At 49.0% G+C, this 20,487-nt stretch overlaps 1 protein-coding gene across 1 annotated transcript in view; it reads left to right on the plus strand.

Annotated features, from left to right (window-relative positions):
* Positions 1–20,487, plus strand: part of iqsec1b (IQ motif and Sec7 domain ArfGEF 1b) — a 182,801-nt gene that overhangs the window by 146,204 nt on the left and 16,110 nt on the right. The window contains 4 exon segments of the mRNA XM_049021531.1: positions 14,141–14,408; positions 15,528–16,789; positions 19,047–19,208; positions 20,294–20,416. Coding sequence (XP_048877488.1) covers positions 14,141–14,408; positions 15,528–16,789; positions 19,047–19,208; positions 20,294–20,416 — 1,815 coding nt within the window.

The following is a 20,487-nucleotide window of genomic DNA, read 5'->3' on the forward strand; positions in this document are numbered from 1 at the left end:
ATTGAGGAGACTATAAATGTATATGTAAATCATTCAGTAGATGCACAGGCGTGACCATGAGCTTGTCCGGTCCGCCTGATTAATTTTCCATACCACGCAGATCTTTCTAACTGCACTTCACCGCTGAACGAGGCCTCTTTTATTTTTGTGAACAGCAGCTGTTACCAAACAAACATCGTCAGTCTTATTTGGTGGCATCTATATATATTTGCTTACTCCATATCCTGCGTGACATGTTTTGGAAAGTGTATAAAAATAGGATGAATCGGCGGATGGTTTTGCAGTATTGAGCAATAAATTTGAGTATGAAATGTGTCACGCGTGAAAGGAGGAATCGTTTTGCAAACGGGTGTCATGGAAATGTGACAGGAATGCCTGGTAAAGGACGTGCAGACACAAGGCGCTTGCAGACACGCATACACACGTGCATTTGTATTCATATAGTACCTGCAGTGGCCATCTCTGCCTCTCAGGACCTGAAAAGGATACCATGCTACAGGCATGGAAAAGGACTGCAACTGTGCCTGCTTGCCAACCTAAACATCACCAGGGGCTGATGGGAGACGCCCCCCAGGCCAACAATAGCCCTCAGTGTTTCGCCCATGAGCTCATTTGCCACAGACTGGAGGCACGAGCATCTGGAGAGAAGGCCAGGAGTGTGTGTCAGCTACAGACAGCGGGTCCAGGCAGCCGGACAGAGGGCCAGGAGTGCGTCAGCTACAGACAGCAGGTACAGGCAGCCGGAGAGAGGGCCAGGAGTGTGTCACCTACAGACAGCGGGTACAGGCAGCCGGAGAGAGTTAAGAGTGTGTGTCAGCTACAGACAGCGGGTACAGGCAACCGGAGAGACAGTTAAGAGTGTGTGTCAGCTACAGACAGTGGGTACAGGCAGCCGGACAGAGGGCCAGGAGTGTGTCACCTACAGACAGCGGGTACAGGCAGCCGAAGAGACAGTTAAGAGTGTGTGTCAGCTACAGACAGTGGGTACAGGCAGCCGGAGAGAGTTAAGAGTGTGTGTCAGCTACAGACAGTGGGTACAGGCAGCCGGAGAGAGTTAAGAGTGTGTGTCAGCTACAGACAGTGGGTACAGGCAGCCGGAGAGAGTTAAGAGTGTGTGTCAGCTACATATAGCAGGTAAGGCAGCCGGAGAGAGTTAAGAGTGTGTGTCAGCTACAGACAGCGGGTACAGGCAGCCGGAGAGAGTTAAGAGTGTTTCAGCTACAGACAGCGGGTACAGGCAGCCAGAGAGAGTTAAGAGTGTGTGTCAGCTTCAGACAGTGGGTACAGGCAGCCGAAGAGAGTTAAGAGTGTGTTTCAGCTACAGACAGCGGGTACAGGCATCTGGAGAGAGGGCCAGGAGTGTGTCAGCTACAGACAGCGGGTACAGGCATCTGGAGAGAGGGCCAGGAGTGTGTCAGCTACAGACAGCGGGTACAGGCATCTGGAGAGAGGGCCAGGAGTGTGTCAGCTACAGACAGCGGGTACAGGCATCTGGAGAGAGGGCCAGGAGTGTGTCAGCTACAGACAGCGGGTACAGGCAGCCGGAGAGAGTTAAGAGTGTGTGTGTGTCAGCTAGAGAGAGGACCAGGAATGTGCATCAGTCGCATATTGTCCCGTCATTAGGGGAGCAGGCTGTCGGGGCACGGTTGTCTCAGAAGGTACGTTATGTCCGGATGAGGTGTCAGCGGATGTGTGTAACTCTTAATACATGTACTCTGTGTGTGTGTGTGTGTGTGTGTGTGTGTGTGTGTGTGTGTGTGTGTGTGTGTGTGTGTGTGTGCGTGCATAGGCCATAGTGACAGGTTTTTAACACATTGTATCACCCCCCCTGTCACTCCCTTCAGTGCGGCTCTGTTCCTCCACAGTCTGCCTCCTTCTACAGCGTGGGCAGCGTGTGGCTCTGTGGGCTAAGCCTGTGTGCCTGTAATCAGAAGGTCGCCGGTTAAACCCAGCCTCAGCCTGTGGCTCCTTGAGCAAGGCCCTTAACCCCCAGCTCCCTGGGCGCCGCTACAGGTGGCAGCCCTTCGCAGACGGCTTACTCTATGAAAAAGAGCAAGTTGTGGGAGGCATAAAGACAATTTCCCTACGGGGATCAATAAAGTTTCGATTATTACTATTATTATTATTATATAACACAGCCGCCAAACCATCATGAGAAGCTGGGAGGTGGGGGGCGTTCTACAATGAGGAGGGGGCTCTCGTAAGCTGATGGCCCGGCTTGGCTTGGGCGGGTGCAGTTTGGCACCTCACCAGCAGGTGGCAGGCTGTGCTCCCTGACTCCCCAGGGGCTGCTTCAGTGACCCCCCACCTCCGCATGTCCGCTCATTCGTCCCTGTGACCCGGGGGGGGCGTTTCTGCGATGACTGTTCCTGTGCAAAGCGACTCGCCTATTAAACAATCATAGGCACAGAATGAATAAAGGGGGTGTCAGGAATGTAATCAATTATGCAGATTTATTTCTAAATCAGCCATTGATTGAGGCCGCTCCTTCTCTAAAGATAGCGGGTGGACAATTAAGGGGTCCCCGTTTGCCCACCTCCCTGAGGTAAATATGGGTCACCTCTGAGCCAGGTGGGAGGCTGCGGGTGACGTATCAGTCCGGCAGGAAGCTCCAAGGTGAGTGGGGACCTCCGGGCCGGGTGGGGAGGTTGAGCCAGCTGGCCATCTGTCAGAAACACGTGCTGGAATCCAGCAAGACCCCCACACGACCTCCGGACACACCGGCCAGATTCCCATCTTTGGTAGAGGACGAACACCGGAAGCCACCCTCCCAAGGTTGGCAGGCTCTTCTAAAATAATGCCTGCCGTGTGACAGGCTTCCTCATGGCGTCTGCTGCGCTCATTAGTGGAGGGAGGGGCCGTCTGGGGGGGAAGTGTCTGAATGCTGAAGGCCTGACTCTGATGCTTCATGCTCTCAGTACGTCTTAACTAGTGCCTGTAATGGCAGCATGGACACTCCCAGACACCACAGCCACCAAACAGAAAGGTAGACAGTATCGATAGCGCTGTTTGGCTGAGCAACCGCTGTATGTGCACAGCTGTGCTCCCCAGAAAGATGTGGAAACGCCCAAGGTCATTGTGGTTCTTCTGTGTAATGTTACTTAGCCTTTTTATTAGGTAACCAACACCATTGTGGGTGAAAATGCCCACAGAAATGCTGGATGCATGTTCATAGTGAACCTCTTTACCTCGACTTTGATTGAGCTCCCAAACAAATTGTGGTGTGATGACGATAAACCCAGCATATTTAGATATTTCCGGTGAATGTGATTTACTTTTTGCATTGCTAAAATTTTTCTTTTCAAATACCGTTAGTAAGCCATCATCACTGCTTATCCGGCGTTACAGGAAGCGCAGTGCTTGAGGCAGGGAGACGCCCAGGACGGGATTCCGGTCGCTCGGAGAAGACAGATATGCACGCACTCTGCATGCAACACTGCGGGCAATTTTCAGATGCCGGTTTGTGCAGCTGCATGTTTTTGGACTGCTGGGAACGTCTACGCTCTCAGGCTGAAGATTAGGTAACTGAAGAGCACTTCAGTCTGTAGCAAATACCCGTCTGCAGACAGCCGGGAAGATGGACCCAGTATCTGCAGGATTCCAGTGACAGCATTTAAATAATTTAGTCTGCAAAGCCTGAGTAGTTTGTGGTATTGAAAGTATTCCTGTCACTTTTATACTGTGAAGTATGAGGTGCTTGCGTTAGTTGTTTATGCTGTGGCGTAAGTTTGACTTTTTTCTTGTGGGTGACGGCCCAGCCCAATGTGTCAGCGCACCGCTGTCTGCCCCGCTGTTAATTTCCCTCGCCGGATATTGGACTGTTCGGGCCAGATGCGGTTCGCCTCTGAGACCAGGAAACAACGTGTGAGGGTTTGATTTGAGCTGTGGCCAGATACCGGCTAAAGTTCATGCCCAGGAAACCAGAAGGTTTACATGTGCGGTGGAATTCCTGCGTGGTGTTTCTCATGCAGGAATTATTTATAAATGTCATTTAATCTCGTATAACCTGCTCACGAATGCCTCGTCCCGCGGTGCCGTGTAACGTGACGCCTCAGCCATCATCCTCGGCCCGTTCAGTAAAGTCATCAGCAGCTGCTCCTCTCATCCCTTCCGATGAATAATCCGTTGTGAAAGTGAATGCGTCCCGGGCGTTTGAGGATGCATAAAGGCTGCAGCCTCCCAGTATGCTGATGCTAATGTGGGTCAAAGACAGGCTTCTCCTCCGGGCCCGGTCTGATGTTCTTTGGCCGCTGTAGCGCTTTGACCGGCGTGTCCTTTGGTGATGGTCCCCCTGGAGATGCACACCTCACCTCCGCCAGCTGCCAGTTGGAGCGACGCTGCCCCGGCAGTACTCATTACTGCCGTCTGACTTACGTGATGAATGAGAGTCTGGGGAAGACGGGCTGGCTCTCATCTCTGGAGCTTGCCACCCTGTCCTCCACCTCTCTGGAGGGGAGAGTGCTGTCTCTGCGGCAGCCTGAAGGGGAAGCGTGGGTAATATTTTCGTTTGGGATTGACAAGGCAAAAGATTAGGAGAAAGACTTCATTTGTGGGGGCGGGGGTTAAGATATTGTAAAAGTCCCCCCTCTACACCTGCCATGTTTGTAGTTCTGATAGCCTTAAAAAAAAATTGGCATGGACAGATTTGAGCAGTTTTCATGTTTTCTCAAATCATATTGTTCTTAATCAGCTAACTTTTGAGTTCTCTAGGTTGTGCCCTTTCAATTATTTTCTCTTTTAATGCTTGTATGTGATGGGGAGCGAATCCACATTTGATAACAGACCTTTATTTCCATTGATTTCAGTTTGCCTTTGAGATGATACGGGGAGGGGGGGGGCACAAACCTAAAGGGAAGCCTTAACGAGCTCTCGTTATTCAACAAAAATGTCCCAGATCATTACTGGAACAAAATAGCTGGTATTACTGCCTCATTCACAGAGATAAAGTCTGTTCTGTCTCATGTTATGACCTCAGCCCTCGTAATTGCTCCCAGATTGTGTAACAAGGAGAGGAACCTTATAGAAAGTCTGCTTTTCAGCTGAACCCGAAGAGACACACTGTAACGTGACATCGACCGGCCAGCCGATTCCTGACCCTTTCAGGTTGGCGTGTCTCTCACTAATGTTGCTGTTCAGCTCTCACTGTTGAAAATAATGAAATTCCTGATAGGTTGGCAGGACCCCATGTGTTCAGTGTCTTTCTGACACTCTTACTTAAAGAGCTGCTTTGAATTATGTTTGAATTCAAAGGACAATTCTTTGAAATGAAGTGTGTTTTTGATAAGCATTACAACATTTAAACAATTAGCGCTGGAGGCTTCCTGTCCAACTCTGTGTAAGTGTGTTAATTAGTTTTGTCCCAGTGAACTGCGTTCAGCCGATGAAGCTGTTTTGGCTCAGGTTAGAGATAAAGATGAAATAATGAAGGGCTATCGGGTGCTGGGATCCCCATTTTGGATTTTAGAATCTTGTGAAATTTAGCATAGCAGCCTCTCGACTGGCAGGGTTCAGTTATAACCAATAGGTCTGCTTCTCTCTCTCAGCCTTGACAGATGCACACAGTGGTCCAGCCATGTGCTTCATATCAGAAGATACTGCAAACAGTGAGATTCATGGATGATTTTACTCGGCGTGTTTGCTTGATATCGTTTTCGCTCCATGGCTTGTAGTTTTAGCTTTCTGTGTAGTGCAAGCATGGGATGTGATTGTCCCTGGTTGTCAGCCCCCCTAGGCAGTTGAGGATCATTGAGCGAGCATCTGAACATTGTACACTATACTTCCTCCACTCAACCTATTAGTAATGATAAAGTATATTTGGTCTCTGGTAGTGAATCAGAGCAGCAGCCCATCCTGCACGCCCGTGTTGGGCTTTTGGCACCAAACCTCTACCCCAATACTGCTCCCAGTATTCTGTGGTTGAGTTGAAGGTAGCTAAGCACTTAGTTCAGCGGCATTTGGGTTGGAGGAAGCTAAGTGCTCGGTTTGGGGATAGCTGAACGTTTGGGTTGGAGGTAGCTAAATGTTCGGTTTGGACCATGTTCAGCTGCACTGGGTTAAGCGTGGGAGGCTTTCTGAAATATCCTGTCTGGTCACAGTTGTGAAAACATGTTCTGGCTGATTTCCCTGATCCCCTGGGCTGTAGTAAGATCATATGTGCCACAGCACAACACTCTTTCCTTCCACTTTGGGGCTGCTTCTGATCGAGGTTTGAAGTTCACATGAAACAATCATTGTCTCCCCCAGAGGGGACGTCCAAGTCTAATTACAGAACGTCCTCAGCTCCGATCTTCAGACATGCTCCTCCAGTCGGCCATCTTGTGAACTCCCGCCATCTGGGAATTGTGGTTTTTTTTCCCCTACCGTCCTTCATTATCACCCACATGTCTGGCTGGGGGGTTTGGGGGTGGCAGATAGACTAAACGTCCGCCTAACTCGGGACGGTTACTTCCTTTCCCAGAGCACCAGACTGCCTGATAGAATCAGAGGCCTGCTGATTGGCCGATGACATAATTATGCAGAAAAACATAAGACAGGAAATGTAGGGTGCTGGTGGGCTGTCAGCCAATCGACCTTTACTTGAGACAAATAAAGGATGATAAATTTTAACAGTTAAACATTCCTGCACATATTAGAAAATATTCTTGATGTGGTTGAAATGCAGGGTAATGACAGCTTATGATCAGTGGGCAGTAGTGGCTGGAGTGAAAAGGAGCACTGTCCCTTTAAGAGGACTGGAACGTGGTGCTGTCCAGTAAACACACTCCAGTCAAACATTTGGTTCTGCCACGAAAGCAAGGCCTGCTCCCTAGGTGGAGGGGGGGCAGATCACGTTTCTACAGGAGGTCAGTGCTGTTTTTATTTCGTTTCTGGGGGTGGGCGGCAGCTGAACGGCTGTCAAGGCAGGGTGTAACCCCGAACGTGTGTGTTTATGGACTGGCTTCCCGGTCGCATTCCTATAAGTGATGCTATATCCCAGTGACCGTGTGCCCCCCCACCCCACTCAGACCTGCCCCAGTTGTCTCTTCCACATCGCTCTGGGTCATCAGTATTCCTTCTGTCACACAACTGGTGTTCTGCCCAGAAATTCCCTCTGCTTCTTTTAGTGGCTCTGGTTCCCCCTACCTACCTCCCCACTCCCCCCAACAGCCTCTCTCTCTCTCTCCCTCTCTCTCTCACACACACACACACACACACATACACATATGGACTCTCCCCAGCTGGCTGTAACCCAGAGAGAGGGGGTTCGCCTCGTCACTGTGAGCTGCAGCCCCAGGCGTGCTGCTTGCCGCTCCCTCGTCTTGTCTGCCGTGCACCCCTAGTGCACTGTGTGCCCCCAGCGTGCTTGGGGGCCAGGGGGTGCATGCTGATGGTTTCGGCCGCTCCGGTTACCCAGCGATGTGGTGTCTGCACTGTGGCTCAGAGAAGAGTCAGTCCCTTCAGGAGCTAGATGTGGAGCAGCGGTAAGGCGCTCTGTGTGTGTGTGTGTGTGTGTGTGTGTGTGTGTGCGTGGTGTGTGCAATGTAATAAAAAGCTGTTATTTTAACATTGTGGGGAGCATTTTTCAGGTCCCCACAAAGATCTGCAGTCTAAGAATGCCCCCATTTTGTTTGGTTACTTATGGTTAAGGTGAGGGCTGGGTAGGGGTTAAGGTCGTCATTCTGGGATTAGAGTTGTCACCATAAAGATATAATTACAAACCTATGTGTGTGTGTGTGTGTGTGTGTGTGTGTGTGTGTGTATGAGAGTCTGTATTTAACATATTGTGGGGGGGAATGTCCCCACAATGTGGTAAAACTATTTACTCTTAACTTGTAGGGACATTTTCCAGGTCCCCACAAAATAAACCCCAATTTTATAAATTGTTCAGGTTCAAGTAAAGCTGTCAGCCTGACGGACTGGGGGGGAGGGGAGTCACTGCCTGCTGGACAAAGACAGAAGATTAGTTTGGCAAAGCATGAGCTTTGAATATGACCCTGCCCCCCCACCCGTACCTCGTCCACTGTCCTCGTGTTTCAGAAGGTCACTTTTGTAGCGACTGTAAAAGACCCTGTATGATTAAATGCAGCTGAATTTCGGTATGTTATTACCGTGTTAGGACGTTGTCCTTTTAGTCTGTTAGACTTACATTTTAGCTGTCTTATTTAGACCGCATCCTGGTCAGTGCCCAGCTTGGTGTAACATTCTTAAAGATCTGCTTCTATGCTTGTGTATGTTTTTTTTCATTCAATAATGGGCTTGTATCCATTTAATTATAATTAGCTACCTGTCTAAATTCATTACATTTAACTTATCTGTCTCTTTGGCTGTCTGTAAAATGGTAAGCATTGTTTAAAACGAACACAGACTGTAGATGGTGTATGCATCTGACATGCGTGCCATTGCTTTGCACTGGACCCCGCGATCCAGACCAATCAGAGTGAGGTTTACATGGCTGAGTACGTTCACACATACAGGGAATTTGTCTCGGGCTGGCCATGCTCACATACTGCTCTTAGATTCTGTCACATAGACAGACAAATGGGAGCTGGGGAAGGGGACTGGGCGGCCCACGGTGGCTGCTCTGAAGAGGATGCTTTGTGCAGGTCCTGAATGCCGTATTTAGTGTGCAGAGACACTTCTTGCGCCGTTAGGGGGACCACCACGTCCCCACGGCCTCCTGGACAGTGAGGCCACTGTCGATGCATTTTAAACATGTTTATTAATTGACCTTTTTCTTAGTGGACGGAAAAACATATGATGTAATGGGGAAAGTCACTAACTTGTAAAAGATTCAAAATGAGCCACTTAAGCTAAATGATATTGATTATTTTACAGTTATGAAAAATTAATGGACAGTTTAATGGCTGTTTGTATGATTAACGTTCCGTAGGAGATTGCGGCTTATAGGTGCGGATATAAAAATACACTGGTCTGAATTAAGTGCAGTGTCGCTTTGGTTAGTGTTGAGGGTGAAGGAGGCGTCCTGGCTCTCTGTCTGCTGGGTTTTTGGGGGTGGGGCTTGTTGTCCTTCCCGGGGTTGGGGGGCAGAGGGGCTTTTTGACACCTGGCCTGCTATGCCATGTGTGACATGTCGCATTTCCTCCCGCGGTCATGTGATCGCAGCAGGGCGCTGTGAAGCAAGGCGCCTTCAAAGCCCTGAACTGGCCGTGAAATGGCAGCCCCTGTGCCGTCTCCCCCGCAGTCAGCCCGCTCCTCTTCCTCCGAAGAAGATCAGCGATTATGATTTAAAATGAGCTTCGAGATTTTAAATGCAGGATATTGTGTTATTTTTTTGCCATTGCTAGCTGCCGTCTTTAGTGACCCGAGACGGCTTCAGGACACGGACCTGCGGGCGGCTAACATAATGAAAACGTTGCGTGGTTTTAATTTGGCAGCTGCTACTTTTGTGGGATACTTTGTGCCTGCCGGCCGCTATTTCTACTCTTCTTTTATTGCTTTTTTTAACAGTGAAATATAAATCGACCCCCCCCCCCCCGGCCATCACAGTCTAACCTATAGTCTTATTTGTGTGTCTTTCATTTGGCCTGTGGGACAGAGAAACATCTGGTTTGGTGTATGTATGCCAGGAAGGCCAACTCGCACATGTTAGTGCGCTTCAGTAACTCGCAGCGGCTCGGCAGGGTGGGGCTGGAGTCGGGGGTGGCTTTCGATGTATATGGAACAGAAAAATGGAATTAAATTCATTTGATGCCAGAACACCAGCCACACTGCAGGATTGTGGCTTTCATTTAAAAATCATAAAGAAATGGTGTCACATCTCTGTTTCATACGCCATTATAGGACCAGTACTTAGAAAAGATCCACCAAGTATTACGATTTGTTAGTAATGTCGCCTGTTATGAGGATCGTAAATCGCATGCACAATGAATCTGAGACATGCTGATAAGCCGCATTTTCCCTTTCACCTTTATTTCTAATAACCACTAACTGTCACCTTATAATACTAGCAAGGAAAGTGTCGTTCCTTGGTAGTGGAAGGCGTTTCCATGAATATAAAGTGCAGTTATGATCCAATATGGCCGCCATCTAAAAAAGTGCTGCCGCTTTCTGAAATGGCCTGTCTGAACTCCCCAGGGAGGCTGTCAGCTTCATTTATTGTCATATAACCAAAGGCTTACTGAAGGATATTTTTTTTGTTTTTATCATGTCTTTGACCCCGCCCTCCCCCTGTACACGCTCATGTGTTGAAATGCAATTAAGGTGCCTCTCAATGCGTATCGAAGCTCATTTCAGCAGAATCTGTTGGACGGCAAGCACTAAAAGGAAGAGTGTTTTTTTCCCTCACGTAGACGATGACCTCGAGTTCCCCATCCGATCCTCGGGCTTTTCAGTCAGCTGTCATGGACGCAGTTACATGACTTGCCATCCTGCCCTACTGGCCAGCTCTGACGTCTCAAAATCATTTTCCCGGGATCTCTCGGTGATGCAACCGTGGTATCCGTGCTGTACATCCGTTGTCTTTCTGTGATTTTCGTGTAGGTCTGTACTTAGATGTTTGGAGTGCATTACCTCAGATCTGATAGTGGAACATGAAAGCTTAGAGTTCATTCTTGAATCTCCTAATCTCCTGAGCATCATGGTGCCTCATGTAATATGACTGTTAGCCACGAACACCTGGGGTTGCTTACATTGACCTTGAACTCAGATTTTGTGCTGGACCATAGCACAGGAAACTATAATAATTCTTTAAATGATATGACTTTCCTGATGAGTTATGGGAAGCCAGTTGCACTCTGCTCTTATCTAGTGCTGATGGCTACGCTTAGTAACATAACCACTCTGCAGCCATCCATCATCCAAAAAAAACCCCAATGTGCTGTTTTTCCATCGCAGGTGCGCAGCCTGCCCCTCGGATCACTTATGGGCCTCCCTCTGCCCTTGTGCAATTGGTTTTCAGCAGGAGTACCACTCACGGCCCTAAGAAATGATGCATGTCACATGATAGCTTTGTGGGGTTAGCATGTTCTCCCAGCATCGTTCCCTAGGAATGGGAGGGGAAGGGGGTTGTTGCTTTTGCTGCTGTTGTGATTTGTCCCTGATGTCAAGGGCGTAGCGCCACCTCTCCCCCCATTAAGGTATCAGAATTCGGCCTTTTCCGCTTTCCCTCTTTCTTTGGCAGAAAACACACTCAGTAAATCCACGGGCGGCAGCGTGTCCATCTGTATGCCCGCCACGCTGGTGCTGCTGGGCGTGTGCCAGCGCTTTACCTCGCCTGACCTTCACCGTGGGTCAGACCTGCACAGTCTGCTCTGGCTTGGCCCAGAGCTCAGCAGACAGCTGGATGGATGGGGCGGCAGAGCAGTCCGTATGCAGTGCCACTCCATTCCAGGCTCGAGTCATGGTGTCTCGAGGTGCCTGAAAATGTGAAGGTCTTCCCAAATCAGTCAAACCCCACGACCCGTCTTTCCCAAACTTTGTTGCACATGTTAGCCTCATCGCACTGAAAACTGTGAAGCGGGTGATAAAAACCTGAAGAGTTTGGCGAACTGAGCCATCAAACAAAGGCGGGCTCTCCTTATGTGATTTGACTGGTTCTGACAGCTGATATATTTTGTCAAACAGTGGAGGGGGGGGGATCAAGTCAAATCCAATCAAAGTTTATTTATGTTTATTTGTTTGTTTTATCAATTGCACTGCAACACAGAAAACAGTGGAACAGTGCTAGATGCAGGCAATGAAATGAGTTTTCCAGAGATCCCCCAATAAGCAAGGTATTATAAAATATAAGAAAAATAAATAAAATATTGCATATTAAGCAAATATTGATCTGTTACACTATGTAACAGCCTAATAGTGCACATTAGCATTATGCTGCGTGTCAGTTTTTACCATTTTATCTTATTCTACAGTTATCAATGAGAGGCAGCATTTCGTCTTACATCTTGCAGCAGAAGAGCGAAGGGACTGACTGTGAAGATACTTTGGTCCGGCCTGCTCCTTACAGCTGAACTGATGGACAGGCCTTACGGTGCAGTTAGCAAGAGCTCGCTAACTCATCTTTTGCCTCGCTGCTGGCATGAAGCTCCTCAGCCATAATTATCTAAGGCGTCTGGGTTCCACTCACTTTATGCACGGCCTATTTTAAACCCGGATTCCCCAGTGGTGTACTTTTCAAATATTTCAGTATTCTTGCATTACAGGACTGGAGCTGGGTCGGGGTTATGTCAGCGTACAGTCTTTGAAATGCTGCTTATGGTTAAGGTTTCACAGCCTTCATTAGTATTGAGGAATGCTGTATTACTCATTACCAAGGCCCACAGTGCCTCTCTCTGTGCCCTTGATGGCACGGCCTGACGTCCGTCCTGTCCTGTGCGCTACCTCTGGGTTATCCTCCATGTCCTGGCCTCCTTTCTTTGTTATTGCCTTCTGTCGTCCTGACATCAGCACGTTACGAGGCGCCTTTAGTAAGTCAAATGACCTCGTCACGTCTGAAGCCCACTAGGCCCCTGTGGCCAGCGTGAATAAAGATGGAGCTGAGTGCTTAAGCTCCGTCCGAGAGTCGCTCCCCCGTGAGTCGCAAGGCAGCCAGTCCGTGTCCCGGAAAGTCTCCCGCTTGGCAGGCTGGGATTTGCCCGCTGGCCAGGGAGGCGCGGTGACCGAATGCCACGGCCAGCGCCGCTGTGAAACAGGAGTTTAATGCCCTTCACGACATAATCACCCCACCCCCCCAGGGATGTGTGGGTGGAGGGGGGCACCACCGCAGGTGCCCTCACAGGTTTCCATGCCGACCTTGACCTTAAATGGCTGCAGAGGATTGCTGGTTGTCATGGAGACCGTCAGTCCAAAAACCGTGAATCTGAGGCGTGGCGTTTTGAGGACGACCTTCACCTGCTGAGTGAATCCATGCAAATCCTCCGTGTCCCTCTGCAGCCTTATGCATCCCCACTGTTATCGAGAACGCCGGTCATCGTATCAGCAGATTAACCTCCTTTCAGTAGATCCACACAATTTATTTACAGTCTTCCTCAATAGTAATTATCATTCTGATAATGCGCTGTGCCCTGCCCCGTGGCAGTACGGCTAATTAAAAAGCCCCCCTTTAATTTAAAGTTAATTCAGCAGCTCTGTGTGTGAAATCCTGTGTCAGCAGGAGACCAACACGTAACGGGAGCCGAACGGCTCTGCTCCGTGCCGCAGTAGCGGTCACTCTGGGGGGGGGGGGGGGGGGGGGACTTGGGTGTTGTTCACATTCTGCTCACATGGCGACCGAAGTCATACTCGAAACAGGTGTAGGTATTTGTTGGATAGCGGTTTTTGTATTGCATTTTTAATGAGCGGGTGTTTTTATTGTGAAAGCCGGTTCTTATTTTGTCTAGTTGATCTCATGGCACTGCAGTTATTTGTCATGAATGCCTGCAGAAGGCTGCCAGCTCCCCAGAATAGTCTTTGCTTCCTCTGAGGTATAATTACGACGCCGTCCTTGGCTCAGAGGAAAGTTGTACCTTGAACTTCCCTGAGTACAATGGGAGATGAGACACTAAAGGTTCCTGGTAGCTCCCGGGGTTTCTGTACGTGCCAGGGAATGGGAAGAAGTATGTGAGTTTGTCTGTTAGCAAGGTAGGTGTTCTGTGAATATTTCATGCCGTATAATCATTAGTCACAGATGAGATCTACACGTGTCTGCTTGGTAATCAGGGAAGCGAAGCAGGAGGGAGTTTTTTGTAGTTACTGGTGATGAATGTATTGATAACTATGATGTTCTTCAAAATACTGTTTTGCCTAAATGTGTTTTTTAATTCCTGGTTTTGATTTTCATACTCAAAGCTACAGAATTACACAGTTTTATATAGTTTCTGTTCTCCGATGGTTGTTAACAAGTAGTAAATATGTCATACATGTGTAGTTGCTGAGGATTTATTGCATTCTGTACCCCAGGCTGGACCCTGGCTCCTCAGCCACATTGTAGGGGGTGTTATTTCCCAAAAATGCCCCTGCACTTTCTGTCCTTCACCCAAGCTGCTGTTATCGCTGCTGTAAATATGGTTCCTCAGGCTATGAAAGGGTCAAAGTTCATAACGGGGCTATTCTGAACTGGCATTTATATTCGTAAACATGACGCATGCTTTTTTGTTTGTTTGGTTGTTACGGCAACCCTGTGAAATACTGAACATCAACGGTCCGCATATGGGTCTCTCCACAGCGTGGAAGGCGACGCGTCGTGCGGAGACGCAGGCCCCTCCCATGACGCCAGCTACGGCCGAGGTCCAGTGAGGCGCGGAGGCACCGCCTTCACCCAGGAGCGTGCCGAGGCGCTGTCCTACGGCCCGCCGGGTCAGCAGCGCTCCCGCCGGCCCAAGCTGCAACACTCTCAGTCCATCCTGCGCAAACAGGCCGAGGAGGAGGCCATCAAACGCTCGCGCTCGCTCTCCGAGAGCTATGAGCTCTCCAGTGACCTCCAGGACAAGCAGGTACCGCCCATTAGCCCCTACCCACTAACCCCCGCCCTCTAGCTCCTGCCGACTAGTTCCCACCCACTAGTCCCTGCCCGCTAGCCCCCGCCCGCTAGTCCCTGCCCGCTAGCCCCCACCCACTAGTCCCTGCCCACTAGCTCCCACCCACTAACCCCCACCCTCTAGCCCCCGCCCATTAGCCCCCATCCTGTAGTCCCCGCCTGCTAGCCCCCACCCACTAACCCACTCCCTCTAATCCCTGCCCACTAGCCCCCACCCACTAGTCCCTGCCCACTAGCTCCCACCCACTAACCCCCACCCTCTAGCCCCCACCCTGTAGTCCCCGCCTGCTAGCCCCCACCCACTAATCCCACACCTTCTAGCCCCCACCCATTAGCCCCCACCCTGTAGTCCCCGCCTGCTAGCCCCCAACCACTAACCCCCTCCCTCTAGCCCCTGCCCACTAGCTCCCACCCACTAACCCCCACCGTCTAGCCCCTGCCCACTAGTTCCCGCCACTCTCAAGCACCCCAGCCTTAGCGAATACACTAATTAGCTAATTGGATCAGGCATCTGCGGAAGACTGTGTTTGGTTTTTAAATAGCTCAGCAATTTCTTTGTGTGTGTCATGATTCACACCTTCCCCTTTAAATGCGGTAATGGGGATATCTGAGAGTGAGGAACAGGAGAGGGACACGCAAGCAGCACTGTGGCTCTTTTCACAGTGTGAGGTCTCAGCTGCAGATGAGGCATGGACTCCATTTCTATGCTAACCTACAAACCGACATTCAGCCCCCCTTAAATTTCAATTAGCTCCGTCAGTATGCCGTGTGTAACACCGCCCGACATGGGCATCCAGGACTCCGATAAACTGGATTACTCCTGGTGTGTATTGGTTATTTTAAACTGCCACCATGGAGAGTGTACAGACACCCCCCAACCCCCCACCCTCCCGAGTTGCTAATTGAAGGCACTGCATACGTGTCGAGTAATTGCACCTGTCATTTGAGCTCAGTGAAGTTTTATGAGATGTGCATTAATCACATGATACCGTGACACAGCTGAATTCTCATATCTGATTGGTCAGAAGGGTGGCGATTAACTCCAGTGCCGTGACGCTTGCGGTATGTTCTGCAGGTGGAGATGCTAGAGCGCAAGTATGGGGGGCGTTTCATAACCCGCCATGCTGCCCGCACCATTCAGACGGCCTTCCGCCAGTATCAGATGAACAAGAACTTCGAGCGCCTCAGGAGCTCTATGTCGGAGAACCGCATGTCCAGACGCATCGTCCTGTCCAACATGAGGATGCAGTTTTCTTTTGAAGGACCTGAAAAAGTCCACAGCTCTTATTTTGAGGGCAAGCAGGTGTCGCTGACAGATGATGGCGCCGAGCTGGGGGCGCTGGTGCAGGCCGAGCGCGGTGACGGAGGCATCCCTGGCAACATGAAGTCGCCAACAGACCCAGGCGACTTCACGGACGCCATCACAGAACTGGAGGATGCCTTCTCCCGGCAAGTGAAGTCGCTAGCGGAGTCCATCGATGATGCACTGAACTGCCGCAGCCTGCATGGTGATGAAGGCCCAGTAGAGGCCGCGAGGTCCCACTCCGACCGGGACCTGGAGGCAACCTATCAGGTAAAGCCCTCGCAGGCCGGCGACCGCCGCAAGCCGGAGGAGATGACGGCCTCTTACAGTGACGTGACGCTCTACATCGATGAGGAGGAGCTGTCGCCCCCTCTGGCGCTCTCACAGACGGCAGAGCGTCTCTCGAGCACCGAGTCCGAACCGCGGCTCCGGCAGCTTACCTCCTCCCAGGAGTACTGGGCGCTGGCCCACAAGGACGACAAGGGTGACACAGACACCAGTTGCCGCAGCACGCCCTCGCTGGAGTGCCAGGAGCAGCGGCTCCGCGTCGACCAGTTGCCCCTGCTCACCATCGAACCACCCAGCGACAGCTCGGTGGAGATAAGTGACCGCTCCGACCGGGGCTCGCTCAAGCGACAGAACGCCTATGACCGCAGTTTCAGCAGTCAACAGGGCAGCCCCAAGCACGTCTCCCACGGGCTCCCTCCCCGGGGTCCGGCCCGCGACGAAGAGCCCCCTAGACACCGACCCAGGCAACTAGAGGGACATCTGGCCATCAACGGCACCGCCAACCGACAGAGCAAGTCCGAGTCGGACTTTTCCGACGGGGACAATGACAGCATCAACAGCACATCCAACTCCAACGACACCATCAACTGCAGCTCCGAGTCGTCTTCGCGAGATAGCCTGCGGGAGCAGACCCTCAGCAAACAAACCTACCACAAGGAGACCCGCAACAGTTGGGACTCGCCTGCCTTCAGCAACGACGTCATCCGCAAGAGGCACTACAGGATCGGCCTCAACCTCTTCAACAAGTACGTGATGCATCGGGGTCCTTCCTGGGTTAGAGTGTAGAGTGACAGTTATGGACAAAATCTAAACTCTCATGGCAGTGTCACACTCATGAAGTGCTGAAACAGTGGTGTTGAACCTATAGAGGAGCCCCAACTAAAAGAACCCAACCCATCAGAGTTCAGACCCTATCTTCATTATGTCAGTTTTCCAGTGTCTATAAACCAATGATATCAAACATCTGAGAAGGTAGAGCGCAGGTAGAGCTACTGAAAAGGTTTGGCAATTACGATCCGCACCCATAGTTATGGCTTCAAATAAAAGAATAGAACTGCCTCACAATGGCTCGGTTGGTTATTAGATACAATCAAAGAGCTGAAATTTGACCACATTTTGTGCACCTTGTTCCAAAAGCAATTGACACAAGATATTGAATTCAAGTTTTTAATGAAAGGTGGTTTCATTTTGTTTATGTAAAATTTCTATAATTGACCTCAGCTGAGAAATAAATCCCAAAAACCAAAATGCCAGGGACAAGGATATGCAACAGTGAGACAGTGACAGGGACAACCTTTGCATGCAACAGTGAGCAAAGGTTGTGGAAGGAAGTAGATGCTATTGGATTGAAAAGAGCAAGCCTGCTAAATTGTAGACACACTCCCTAGCTAAGTGTGATTAATCCTGTTTACCTTCTGGAAGAATGTTGCTATTTTGAGCACCATAAAGTGGTTTACAAACATTTCTGATTAGAAAGGTGATCAATGGGATATTTGCGATGTCTGTCAACTTGAATTTGTGAAGATCCCCATTTTCTAACGCTTACCGCGTTTTTTCGAGTGTCTGAACATGGCAAAGTAATTCGAACAAGTTGGAAAAGTTTGTTTGAATTCCAGGGTACATGTGACAAGGACAAATGTAGCATATTATAATTAAAATTAAAATTGGATCTGAAATGTGTGGTTTATAGTAGAGTGTCCGATAATGCAGATAGAAGCAGTGGTGATTTGTAACAAATATACAATATGAAAGTGCCAAGAATAAGGTATTCGTCGTTAAATATAAATGCTAATTTATGTCTGCGATTGATCTGAGGCTAAATTTAGTCAGAATACTGGCAGCTTATAATGATATTCCAACACACCTTAGTTAAGATACGGCTACGCTGTAGTTATTACAGCTTAATGTGCGATGCTGCTTACTGCTGCCATCTTAATAAGTGAAAAGAAGTAATCGCATATGCAGCTCACATAAATGTCCTCTACAAAAAAAATTTAACAGATTGTAATGCATCCATCTTCTGAAAGCTAATCATGGGCTGTGGGAGGTTGGTGCTTGTCCCAGACAGGATAGGGAAGAGAGGCAGGGGTGCACTCCGGAAGGGGTGCCAGTCCACCGCAGGACACCTACACACACACACACACACACACACAGATTATGTATCTATATCTTTGTGCGGACTCTACATTCATTTTTATGGGCATAACCCTAATCCCAAACAGGATAACCTTAACTCCTACTCAGCCCAAACGTTAATCATAAATAAATCCTTATATAAATAAATACTTAAATAACCAAACATTTTTATTTATTTGATTGCAATCACAGATCTTTGTGGGGACCTGAAAAATGGTCCCCACAACGTCAAAATAACAGGTTTTTTAATCACATTTGTTCCCCACAGTGTAATATAATTATAATCCACATGCACATACACGCACACACTAAAGCATCCGTAGGAATACCAGTGCACCTAACTGTATGTCTTAGGCGCAACACAAGGAGATAATGCAAACTCAACACCTCATCTCAATGCTTATTTATTGCACACAGTTGCAAACGTTTATACATTTTTATCTAGGTATTCTTAAAAGAAGTGCTACTGGTGTATTTAAATATTATTGTTATTAATATTCTTCATGAAAAAGAGGTTTATAATTTTTATTTGTGACTTAAACATGCTCACATCTGTTTATCTTTACATATGTTTCTGAGAATTCATGCATGCCTGCATTTATTGTGTGTATAATGTATGCTTGCACGTGTATGTACGTGTTTAAATATGCTTGTGTGTGTCAAAAAGTCTGCATTTGCGTGACTGTCTGTCTGCCTCGTGTCACCCTTCATAGTGTGGTGACATACAGTACAGGATGATGGATTTGGATTCTTCCATAGCTGTGGGTTTGCAGAAATAGCCTGTTGGGTCACACGTGCCAAGAAATCTGGAGAGACTCGTCCCTTCTCATGTTGGGATAACAGCCGTGCTTTTTGACGTATTTCCAGGAAGCCGGAGAAGGGGATCCAGTATCTAATAGAGAGGGGGTTTGTTCCGGACACGCCTGTGGGCGTTGCCCACTTCCTGCTCCAGCGGAAGGGCCTGAGCCGACAGATGATTGGAGAGTTTCTGGGTAACCGGCAGAAGCAGTTCAACAGAGACGTCCTTGAGTGAGTACAGCTGAGGCAGCTCCCCGCAGAGTACACTTGCAAGGTGTCTGCTCGCTCTGTCGTCAGTGCTAGAAGGTGTGCTGTACATTATCATCACCAGAGTTTTGTCCTATATCTCCATTTTTTCAATTTTCTTCACGCCCTTCTTGCCAGTTTTGCAGGGGCTTGTCTGTTTTCAAAGGTACAGTAATTGGATTCATTTTTATAATTCACCATTGAATTCAATTTTATTTGGTCACAGGAAGTAACCAACATGTTTCTACACTGAAAATAAACCTTTTAAATTCTGTGTGAAATACAGATCAGCTTGCATTTTGAGCTTCTACCCAGGAACTACAATCTTCCCAATCTGAACTTTGGCAGTACCTATACAAAAGCACCCATCAGTCTCCAGTACGATGATAGTACCGGTCCCGGTTTCCGGGTGACAGGAATGACTAAATCAGCCACCCCATTGTGGATGACATCATGCAGTTAAACTCTGCATGGGTGCATCGTGCTCGTAGTGGTCCCGCTGGACTCCTCTCTTCTCTGGATCAGAGAGTGACTGAGGCTTATAAAGAGAATGAAGCAGTTATAACCCTGTGCTGTAGGGGGTGGAAAAGGTCTGCCCCTAAAGGTCAGCCTAAAGTTACCAGTAGTGCCTCACCTCTACTGTCTTTCAAACCATTCAGAGATGTATGCATTAGGAGCAGCAAGTCAATAGTCCTGCTTCTGGCAAATTGTCTGTGGTCCTCAGGTTGGCATCAGGGTAACAGCTGAGATCTCATTTGCCCAGAAATGTTTTGCCTTCCTGTCAAGGAATTGATGGAGTCTGACTTGCTGTCACGCTCCATCATTTTGTGTCAGATGGTCACACTGTAAGCTTTCACAGGCCTGTTCCACCTGTCCGGCCCAGAAATTTATTGAAAATTCAATTCACAGTGTATTCCTGTTAATTTCAGAGTATTGACACATGCGACACACAAAGACAAAGGCCTCCCATTTCTAAGTGTGTTTAAGACCAAATTGCTAAGCAGAGACTGTTGAATTATGACCGTAACGTACACCATCTTCCCTTACTGTTATCTGGTGTGCCTTTGCAGCTGTGTGGTGGACGAGATGGACTTCTCAGGCATGGAACTAGACGAAGCACTCAGGAAGTTCCAGGCTCATATCCGGGTCCAGGGGGAGGCCCAGAAAGTAGAGCGCCTCATTGAGGCTTACAGGTGAAGTGCAGTTTTGGAGTTTAAAGGATACGGCTTCAGGTGGTTACGAAGGTCCTAATTCTAGAGGTCAC

This window comes from Brienomyrus brachyistius, chromosome 8, assembly GCF_023856365.1.
Source record: "Brienomyrus brachyistius isolate T26 chromosome 8, BBRACH_0.4, whole genome shotgun sequence".
Lineage (NCBI taxonomy): Eukaryota > Metazoa > Chordata > Actinopteri > Osteoglossiformes > Mormyridae > Brienomyrus > Brienomyrus brachyistius.